Here is an 11750-nt window from a genome sequence, read left to right on the forward strand (position 1 = left end):
TAACACGCTTACATTTCTGCGTATGCTGTATAACCCTGATCCTAAGTCCATTACACTGACTTCCATGGGCTTTGGAGCAGGTCCTATATTTGATGATATATATGCATTTTGCATAATAAAGATCAACCAGGTGTTTTGCTAAATTAAAAATAAAATATTTCATTCAAGAAAAAAAATTGAATCCTTGTGCGCCAATAAATTACTGCTTCCTCTTTCACTGTATTGGTTTTCGCAAAGTTTGAATCTACTAAATGAAAACATACTAAGTTTCAGATGAAAATGTCTTTAACATTCTGTCATTCCTGAGTACCATAGGTGGGAGATTTATACTTGCCATTTATGTCAGATTTTTTTAAAGGGGGCACAACTTAAAAATACCATATTATGAATGAACAAATGTCCTGACCTAGAGTATGTGACTAAAACAGCTTCAATTTTTGAAATCAAATTAAAAAATGCAACTTACTTTTCACTTTGTCCACACTAAGAAATTAAAAAATAAACAATGAAAATTATTGGAATCAGTTTCACTTTTGCTGATAGCATGGGGATTATTAATTAACAGTGCAGGAGCTGGTGATTTTTGTATTTAGCTTTAACAATTCATTCTATTTGAAGTTGTTTTTTTTTTTTAAATCATGAAACATTTCTCTACTGGTTTTAGATTAGTAAAAACATACTTTTTTCCAAAAACCTAATCTTTGGCCTATACTTGAGCTGACAGTGTCTCTAAATTTCAGACCCCATCACTGTTTATATCACTGGAAGAAGTGGGAGAATGTGTGAAATGAAACATGACATAACACATTCACCTAAGTGGGTATAACTCCACTGGAGTCAATGGAGTTGCACTCACTTATGTCAGCATTGTAGAAATAAGACACATCAGGCCAAGTTCAATCAAACTTATGTATTGAAATCAGATGTGGGTAAGTGATATGACATGGATAATTGAGAGGATTGGTAACAGCATATACAAGCCACTGGTTTAAAGCAGCACAGTTTAACAGAATCCAGCAGTTGCCACCATCTGCTGGGATTTCAGTGGCCTATATGAAATAACATGAAGGTCTCCATCCAGCCACTGTAAACAGTTGTTCTTATGAAAAACATCATTAGAATGCACACTGATTAGCACCCCAGCAATCTCAATAGATACACCAAGGACTGAATCAGCAGATGGACTGAAGTTACCTGCTTTTTACAGAGATGGTTACCACAAACAGAGCTGAGGCAGGATGGGGAAGCTTCTATTGCTGCTATGCCTGTTCTGTGGATGAAGCAATAACTTCAGTTTCCATAACTGTCAAGCCAGCTGTTTTTGAGATCACATTACAAATTAAGTTAAAGTTAAAAGAGTTAAGCAAGCATTATATGCATCAGCTGATTTGACATATTGTACCTCTATAGTTTACTCTCCGTAAAACAAATATATTGGCAATTTGATGAAGCTTCAGCTACAAGAGATTTTTCCTACAATATTTTTATTTTTAAAAAGTTGCATTGTGGGTCGCTGGTTGTTCAAGCAAGAGAACCAGGTTTGGGTCCCACCAACACTCTGGAAGGAGAATCCTCATTTGGTGTAAGTAGTTATAGTCCCACTGGGCCTATAACATTTTACATCAGTGTCCTAGCACCTTATGTCAGAATGTACTAATAATTAGAGGTGAAACAGAGGATAGGACAGTTGTCAGAGTCAACTGTCAAAAGATTTCAAATGCATCTTTTCTGTAATAACTCAGTAACTCTCACTGTACACTATCTCAGCATCTAGCAACATAGACTAGTTCATAACTGGTTGGTGTGATCTTTTACCATTATGATCTGTTTTAATAAGATAAAAAGTATTTTTAAATACACTGAGGTTTTTTTAAGTTAATTTGCCTTCCACACGCACGGAAGGCTATAACCATAAGGACTATAAATCATTTGTGTCTGTAACAGTGTAGCACCCACCTCTCATGAGAGTCCCTTCTGGTCCAACGTGTCTTCAGTCATTAGCCAGTCCTGGCCCTGGTATTGAGGCATGCCCCCAGGGCTTCCTCCCTGGTTTTACCATCTCTGGTCTCTTCTGGCCCCCGTTTTCCAGATGGGCCTCTTAACAGTTCAGATACCCTTCTGGAGGTTTATCACTGTACAATTGTAGGCCACTTCCCCAGTGGGGGGACCCAGGCCCACCCACTATATCTGATCCCAGCCGAAGGACCCTAAAAATAACAGACACATGTCCTTTTAATAAAACTGCCTTCAGTTCCTCAGACTACTTCCCCACAGTCTCAGCTTTCACCAATGTTTCACCCTTAGCTCAGGGTTTTTCTGCATTCAGGCCCAGCAGCCAGCCAAGTGCTCTTTCTCATTCCCCCAGTCCCTGCCCACACTGAGCAGTCCATCGTACTAAGTTTGTTTTGGACAGCACCACATGCACTACTCTGGTTCCTACAAGGAACTGATTGTGGTGTGCACTGCAGCTCTTTCTTATATGGCCCTCCTGAGCCCTGATTGGCTGCTCCTTACAGCCTCTCCCCTGATTGGTTGCTTTCTGCACAGTCTCTCTAGGCTGCTTGGAGGACTTAGCTCCATTGCTCTTTTCCTTTGATGAGTATGGCAGGACCCTGAGGCCTCCAGTAGGGTGCCTCTGGGCCTAATCCACCCCATCGCAGTGTCATATTAATGTTGGTTGCAATTTTCAAAGTAGCCCAAGAGAATTAAGCACTCAAATGCCCTGTGACCAGCACCACCACTAACTCCAGGAGCAGAGCCTCAGCTGGTGTCTGTTGTCATAACTCCATTGACATTAGTGGAACTATACTAATTTACACAGTGGAGGATCTGTCTCTGCTCTCCCCATTGGTCTCCTCAATTTCTCCACTGTTTGCCTGCCAAAATCTGATAGCAAATCAACTTGCTGGGGGCAGCTACCTCTCATGTCCATGCTGCTTGAGATTAGGGTTGGTGGGGGGATCTACATTCCAGAAACTTTTACCTTTCACTACCTCTCCTTTGAGATTATGGGGTTCTTTTCTCTGTGAGGTTATCTTCATGAAATTACCTCTAAAGTAGTAATCTTAACAAAAACAAATGTATATTAAAGGAAAGAAAATGGAATTAAAATAAAAATTGTTTGCTAACTTTTCTAAATTTGCACATCTTATAACTTAAACTAGCTCATGCAGTGTTGTTGTAGCCATGTCGGTCCTAGAATATTAGAGAGACAAGGTGGATGAAGTAATATCTTTTATTGAACCAACTTATGCTGGTGAGAGAGACAAGCTTTCGAGTCATACAGAGCTCTTCTTCAGGTCTGGAAAATGTATTCCTAGTGTCACTGCAAAATGCAAGGTGGAACAGATTGTTTAGCATAAGTAGTTAGCACATACTATGGTCCTCCATGATCCCTTAGGACAGTGTTTCCCAAACTTGGGATGCCGCTTGTGTAGGGAAAGCCCCTGGTGGGCCAGGCCTGTTTGTTTATCTGCACCATCCACAGGTCCAGCCAATTGTGGCTCCCACTGGCCACGGTTCATTGCTCCAGGCCAATTGTGTGCTGCTGGAAGTGGCGGCCAGTACATCCCTCGGCCCGCGCCGTTTACAGCAGCTCCCTTTGGCCTGAAGTGGCAATCTGCAGCCAGTGAGAGCCGCGATCGGCCAGACCTGCGGACATGGCAGGTAAACAAATCAACCCAGCCCGCCATGAGCTTTCCCTACACATGCAGCGTCCCAAGTTTGGGAAACACTGCCTTAGGATATGTACTAACTACTTACGTCCTCTTCCACCTTGTATTTTGCTGTGAAGCTGGGAGTATCTTTCCCAGTCTTGAAGAAGAGCTCTGTGTGACTCGAAAGCTTACCTCTTTCACCAACAGAAGTTGGTACAATAAAAGATATTACCTCACCCACTTGGTCTCTTTAAACTAGCTAAGGCATTTTCAGTATAATTACAGAGAAAGCAGAAAAATAAATAGTTTACATCTTGAAAGCAATCTCCTCCCTTTAACTATTTTTGTCAGCTTTCCTTGCTGATTAGATACTCTCCACTGTGAACAGAAATTTCTCTCTTGTCAAGCTGTCCATCTGAATCTGTTTGTATCCCAGACATACCACCTTTGATCCAAGCCCAGTGCCCTGCTTTCCAAACCAGGTTTCTTCAGCTACCTACTCTCGCAGTGGGGATTGGCTCACTGCTTTAATGGTCTATTAAAGGTACAAAGATATTTGCTACTGCTTAATAGCAACCCAGATGAGTTTCGGTGTAGTGCAGGGGTCAATTTACAGAAGTCATTCTAAAAATGCTATTTTTACCATGCAATACCTCTGGTAGCCGCAAGTGCTCAGCTCCTTTAAAAATCAGACCATTTGCCACCTTTGCAAAATCTGACTGAATTTTTTTTATTTCAGAAGCCGAGGAAATCAGCATGGTTCATATAATATACCTGATGCAAAACCTCATTCCCTTCAACAAGGTAGAATGTTCCTAAAGAAAACTAAAGATGAGAAGAACAGCATCCAACCAGTTATATTCTTCTATGAGCCTGTCAACTGCTCAAGAGAGCTATGGAGGCCACAGAAAAAGGGTGAACCAGTGAGCGCTGCCCGAAAGGTGAATTCAAAATCCAAGCAGGGTAAAAAAGGCAAATAGCTCCAGTAACAGATTATATTCTATAAACAACATGCCGGAGCTACTGGCACAAGGCTTCAACAAAACAGATATTGAATCATGTCTGTTATCTAAGCATTGTACTTTTTCCTATTCATTTGTTCATGCCATAAAATATTAAATATAAAGATATATAATATATACAGTATGAAAGAATATTTATATTATTTAGTAATTTTGTTTCCACTGGAGGGGTCTATAAGTGAAGTAACATTTATTTATGTCAGTTTGCATTTGATTTTTCTATTTATTTAATGCTAGAGCATATTGAAAATGATCCCAGTATCTTGTTGTATATTATTGTGGCCATATGTTTTATAACCAGAGATTTTAGTGGCAGTATGTGGTTTACTAACCTCATTTCCATCTATGTCATTGCATTAGTTCAGAAGAATCCATTTAATTGGCATCCTGATACTCAGTCTTTGCACTTAATTGGTGTGATTGCCAGGAAACATGTTCAGTGACAAATCACTACATATACCAGCACACTTAGTTGTGAGAAGGGCATTTTAGTGTAATCCTACAGTGCTGTCTTCATAGATTCATAGATTCTAGGGTCAGAAGGGACCAATGTGATCATCTAGTCCGACCCTCTGCACAAAGCAGGCCACAGAACCCTACCCATCCACTTCTATAACAAACCCCTAACCTATGCCTGAATTATTGAAGTCTTCAAATTGTAGTTTGAAGACCTCAAGCTGCAGAGAATCCACCAGCAAGTGACCCATCGCCTGATGCACCCTAAAACCGCATTAGCTTTTTTAACGGCCATATCACATTGGCGGCTCATAGTCATCCTGCGATCTACCAATACCCCATGGTCCTTCTCCTCCTCTGTTGCTTCCAACTGATACGTCCCCAATCTATATCTAAAGTTCTTGTTATTAATCCCTAAGTGCATGACCTTGCACTTTTCACTATTAAATTTCATCCTATTACTATTACTCCAGTTTACAAGGTCGTCCAGATCTTCCTGTATGATATCCCGGTCCTTCTCCGTGTTAGCAATACCCCCCAGCTTTGTGTCATCTGCGAACTTTATTAGCACATTTCCGCTTTTTGTGCCAAGGTCAGTAATAAAAATGTTAAATAAGATTGGTCCCAGAACCAATCCTTGAGGAACTCCACTAGTAACCTCCTTCCAGCCTGACAGTTCACCCTTCAGTACGACCCATTGTAGTCTCCCCTTTAACCAGTTCCTTATCCACCTTTCAATTCTCATATTGATCCCCATTTTTTCCAATTTGACTAATAATTCCGCATGTGGAACCGTGTCAAATGCCTTACTGAAATTGAGGTAAAAGGTCTACCGCATTTCCTTTGTCTAAATAGTCTATCACCTTCTCAAAGAAGGAGATCAGGTCGGTTTGGCACGATCTACCTTTAGTAAAACCATGTTGTTCTTTGTCCCAATTACCATTGACCTCAATGTCCTTAACTACTTTCTCCTTCAAAATTTTTTCCAAGACCTTACATACTACAGATGTCAAACTAACAGCCCTATAGTTACTCAGATCACTCTTTCTCCCTTTCTTAAAGATAGGAACTACGTTAGCAATTCTCCAGTCGTACGGTACAACCCCTGAGTTTACTGATTCATTAAAAATTCTCGCTAACGGGCTTGCAATTTCATGCGCCAGTTCGTTTAATATTATCAAAACTGTTCATAGCAGCAGATTGGTATTTGCAATCCTGAATTTTCTCTGTGCAGCCCTGCATGTTCATTTCGTGCTCCTTCCATGCTTTACTATAGCTGCTAAACAAATTGATTTTACCTAGGGCCAAATTCCAAGCTGGTGTAAATTGACACAGCTCAATTAACTTCAGTGTTTGCTTTGAAAATGCTGTATGCTTTGTATTTTCAGTACCATTACAACTCCTGCCATTGTTGATAAGCTGGAATTGAACTGGGGCCTACAATCAGAAGCTACTTTGTCCATGTCTACACTGCAGTTAGACATCTGCAGCTGGTCCATGTCAGCTGAAGCGGGCTCACGCCAGGACTCAGGCTGAGGGGCTGTTCAATTGCAGTGTAAATATTTGGACTCAGACTACAGCCTGAGCTCTGGGACTCTCCCACTTAGTAGAGTCTTAGAGTTCAGATTTCAGCCCAAGTCTAAACGTCTACACCGCAATTAAATAGCTCCTTATCCTGAGCCCAAGTCAGCTGGCACAGGCCAGCCTCAGGTGTCTAACTGCAGAGTAGACATACCCTTTGAGTTAACGGAATAACTCCATTACCAACTAGTAGTAGTAGTAGTGTCTTTCCCTCCGTGGGTCAGCAGCTAGAGGGAAAGATGAGTTATGCTATGTGCCAGGCATGTTCCACTGTAATATATGTTTTTAGGCAATTAATGAATATTTTTCAGCACAGTGTATTATGTGATCCTCTCTTAATTGGGATGATAATTTAGGATCCAATCCTGCTAATTTTTATCTATATGAATACTCCTTTCACACACACACATACTCCCATGGATTTCAAATAAACACATATGAGTACAGATGTTAGAAATGATCGCAGGATTGGAACCTTAACTGGAATGTCTCTACTGCCACTGGTTTGTGCCAATTAAAAGGATTCTACTTGATCATAATGTTCTTCAGAATTAATTTTGTGTGTATATTTTTGTTAGAATTAATCCTTATGCCAAGTTTATAAATATTAGCATCCTGTTTAGATTACTGGCAAGAATTGTTTTCTTGAGACAAGAATAAATAGCAGAGTCAAGTCTCTGTTTAATTTATTTTTTAAATGCTCTTAACAGAAGTAAATAGTCTTTGTGGAAGCTGGATTTTAAGGTATATATATATATAAAGATGTGCAGAAAATGTTACTTGTTTTTTATAATTATGACTGCGAGCATAACTGAGTGAGAAGAAACAGAAGAAAACATATCACCGTGACTATTGCTGCAATAAACTAGATTTGCAATATATTTGATATAGACAATAACTAATATGCTAAAATGCAGGAAACAACAAATGTCACACATTTTTCATTTCCTAGAATGTATCATAGTGAAGAATGAAATGATTCAGTTCTCACTTTTATTTAAGATAATGTATATGGGACTATCATGTGTGTGTTTAAACTTTCACAACACTGTTTCAACTGAAAGTCACAGTGTAAAAAAAAATCAGATATTTAAATTGTTGACATTTTAAGATATGTTTAGATATCTCATTGCAAATTTAACATTATGTCATGTTAGACGTCACGTGCTGCTAAAAAACCAATGATTTGTAAATTGTATTGCATGCTGTTTTTTGTCAGGTAGTATCTGATGAGAACCATCTTTTGCAATCCATGCAGCCAAAAATTCTTTAAACTTTTCTACTGCTTCCCACATTATCAGCTTTCTTTGAAAAAAATTGCAGCTCTCTTAATGCACATAGTAAAGGAGGATGTTTAGAAAGAACTTAAGTAAAACCCATTAGCCCATTCTTTATTAGTCAAGAGTAAAAGTAGACTTCCTATTTTTCAGTACCTTGTCTACTTTTTGTGGATGATAAGTTACCAAAGTTAAGCAAAACTATTCATATTTCACGCATGAAAGGTTTATTTTATTATTTATCAGCACTTGAAATCTCTTCTATAAGTTGTCCTTTAAAAAAAAAGTTGCATGTTCTTTAACTTCCTAAATCCTAAACTGTTAAAGACACCATTTGCTGAATCAATGCCGAACTAGTCCTTTGCAAAGAAGTTGAAATATACTGTAACCCGCAGAAAAAGAATTTAGAATATAAAAATTCTAAAATAAAGCTATATTTCTCAGTTATTGTGTTTATGAACTATGTAATAGTACAGTGCATGTTTGTGCAATGATGGCAGACAGAGGCATGAATACAAAAGAAAAATATCCCCCCGATGGCACTGTTCATTAGTTAGTTGCTTGTTACATAAAGTGAAACAAGGTGGATAAGGTAATATCTTTTACTGGACCAACTCTGTGCGTGAGAAAGACAAGCTTTTGAGAAGAACTCTGAAGAAGAGCTCTGTGGAGCTCAAAAGCTTCTATCAGCAACAGAAGTTGGTCCAATAAAAGCTCTTGCCTCATTTGCCTTGTCTCTGTCATATCCTGGGACCAGCACAGTTACACCACCACATTGCAGTGGCAGTTTATATAAGTGTAAGTTAATTGGGCCCCAATCCTGCAAAGATGTACAAATGAATTTGAAACAAACAACATGAAAAGATTTAATTTCTTTTTGAGGAAGAAAACTTCTGTAGAAACAAAAGCTGCAGGAAGAAGTGGTATTAAGACATGGTAAAAGGAGATGAAAAACCTCTAAAGGATATCTTCAAGTCTGAATATTATTAATTCATTACTCTGTAGGCCAAAATGGCTCCTGCATGGAAATACCTTGCAATTCTGTAGACCTGTTTTTAAGTGAATGTCTGATCTTCAGCTGAACATAATTGCTCCACCAACACTACAAAGCATCAATCATGTCTATTGTTTTATGGCACAGATAATATTAATAATGATAGGTACATTTTAAAAATAGGGGAAAAATCTATATATGCAGTACATTTAACATAACCTTTTTTTGTTTAGGTGGCCTTTTTTTTTTGCTATTCTACAATTTGGAATGTAAAAATGTTCATTTAAAATTAAAAAGCTTTTTATTTTTAAAATTAAAATAGAAATACAAATATCTGAAGCCAAGAACTATCAGGCTGGTATCTTCAAATGGGCCTAAGCAAGTTAGGCAGCTGAATCCAATGGAAAGTGAATAAGAGTTGGGTGCCTAGTTCCTTTTCGATCCTTTTGAAAATTGCCGCTTGGAGTTCTACATCTTCTATCACTTTAAAATGATTCAATGGATGTTGAAATCTCAAAGCAGCATGCACTCATTTAGACCTTATGGGTCAGCTTTTATCTTAAAACAAAATGTTCTAACAGCCTTGTAACATTTCAGTGCAGGAAAATAGGAGACTCTAATGGAAATCCTGACAGAGCCTTAATTATAGTAGTGCAGAGAAGCACTGCTACCATTTTGATGTACTCCTGCCAGTTGAAGAAATAGCCTGTTTTAAAGCACTTGAAGGCATTTGACCCCTCAGTATCTCAACAATACAGGGAATTTCAGGCTATTTGAGGCACTCTAAATACATGTCTTTTGTTTCCAGAAGAGTTACTGGAAATATTCAAATATTCATATTCAAGGGAATGGGCGTCAATAATAACGTCAACTGTGTCTACCAAATTACCACTTCTGCTGTCCCTAATAATGCACTACAATGGTAGTCAACTCCTTGAGTCTACTTGAGCAAAATCCTGTCCCTTTATTGTGCATCACCAAATGGTTGCTGCTGTGTCTTCTTGCATCATCCTAATGTTGATTATTTCCAGAGATCCTGTTTGAAGTGTTTGGAGTAGACTGTTTTAGTGTTTTGTGTACAAGCAGTAGTTCTTTTTATTCCAGAAATGATTTTACTGGATGAAACATTCAATAGACTCTTATAAATAGAACCTGGTGTTGTGAACAAAATGTCCATTCTCATTTCATCGCTAATGCCACATTCTATTTAGCTTCAATGTTTTGCAGTCTGGTTCTTCCCTCAGGATGGGCAATATAAACAAACAATTATCTTTAAATGCATTTGGTGGTTTGTCAAAGTCATTTTATCTTTCTTGATGTTACCTACAGGAAGCAGGTATAGTTTCAACATTGGCTTAAATGATGTATAAAATAATTAGTAAAAACATATACTTTATATTGTTTCAGTAAAACTAGAATGTAAAGGTAGAAAGGGCTGTACAGAATTGACAAATGGAAATCAATATTCAACTTGTGTTAAGAGTAACTTTCAAAAAGCGAATATAACAGGCCCTCAAACAAATTCCAGACTATCATGGCACTTTTGTTGATGAATTAAGTTCTCATTTTAAGCAGCAATGGCAGAAGGAACTTCAGGTGTTTATTTCTGATGCATATTCTCAGAAGCATTACAATACTGCATACTACACATTTCTTAGCCCTCTCTGATGCTACTTGTTGCCTAGGTCCCAAAATATAACTCTAAATGGTAGCCAACCTGTCACACTAATATCTGAAATCACTGTTTGAAAAAATAGAAAGGAGGCTAAGAATTAATTTCACAAAAGTAGATTTTAGGTCCAAATTTTTAAAGAAGTCCTCTGAGTCTAATGGGCAATTGTGTTTTTAGAACATCACCATAGTCTTCAATGGGCTTTGGGTCAGGCCAATAAATAGCTTTTAAAATAAATAAATAGCTTATGTTCTGGATTTGCTCTGTTATAGCTTTTCACACGAAGCAGAACTGTTCTGAGTGGCATGTAGCCTGGCTAATCTGTGGTACCTCCACTCATTTACAGTTAAGTTTTTTCTCACTTTGAGGATTTTTCATGTTGCTTTGCAGACAACACTTTCTGCTTCATAATTTCAGACCAATATCCTAAAGGAATAAATGCAAGATCTTCTCTGCTTCAGGCTGCAAGCTGTGAACTGGAGCTATGTCCATCCTGGATAGTCAAGGCAAAGAGACCGACATGATGTCTGTTTTGGAGGAGACTGTCAACGCTTCCAATGTTGTATGTAGTGTTATTGTAGCCACATTGGTCCAGGATATTAGAGAGACAAGGTGGGGAAGGTAATAACTTTTATTAGTCCAACTTCTGTTGGTGAGAAAGACACGCTTTCAAGCTACACAGAGCTCTTCTTCAGGTCTGGGAACAGTATTCAGAGGGTCACAGCTACATACAAAATGGAACAGATTGTTTAGAATAGATATCACATATTCTAAGGGGAATTCAAAGTGGATTGGCCTGTTAACACCTCTGCAGACATAGGGAAAAAAGGGGGAGAGAAGGGACAATGTGATGCTCAGAGTACCTTTCCCAGACCTGATGAAGAGCTCTGTATAGCTTGAAAGCTTGTCTCTCACCAACACAAATTGGTCCAATAAAAGATGTTACCTCACGCACCTTGTCTCTCTAATGCTTCCAACAACAGCTAAATAAATAAATGACTACATACTGTTTTAGGGCCAAATCCTGCCCTCAGATAGACAAGTGCAATTCATATTGACTTCAGTGGGCACTGCACATGGGTACATGAAACC

The 11750-nt window shown here is 38.5% G+C and overlaps 1 protein-coding gene across 1 annotated transcript in view; it reads left to right on the forward strand.

Moving 5' to 3' along the window:
• ZNF365 (zinc finger protein 365) overlaps positions 1-8381 on the forward strand; it is a 29878-nt gene extending 21497 nt beyond the window's left edge. Inside the window, exon 5 of the mRNA XM_050958329.1 lies at positions 4396-8381. Within this exon, the coding sequence (XP_050814286.1) occupies positions 4396-4636 (241 nt within the window). The 3' untranslated portion in view covers positions 4637-8381. The remainder of the gene's footprint in view (positions 1-4395) is intronic.
• Positions 8382-11750: the final 3369 nt, after the last annotated feature.

Source organism: Gopherus flavomarginatus, chromosome 6 (genome assembly GCF_025201925.1).
Source record: "Gopherus flavomarginatus isolate rGopFla2 chromosome 6, rGopFla2.mat.asm, whole genome shotgun sequence".
Classification (NCBI taxonomy): Eukaryota; Metazoa; Chordata; order Testudines; family Testudinidae; genus Gopherus; species Gopherus flavomarginatus.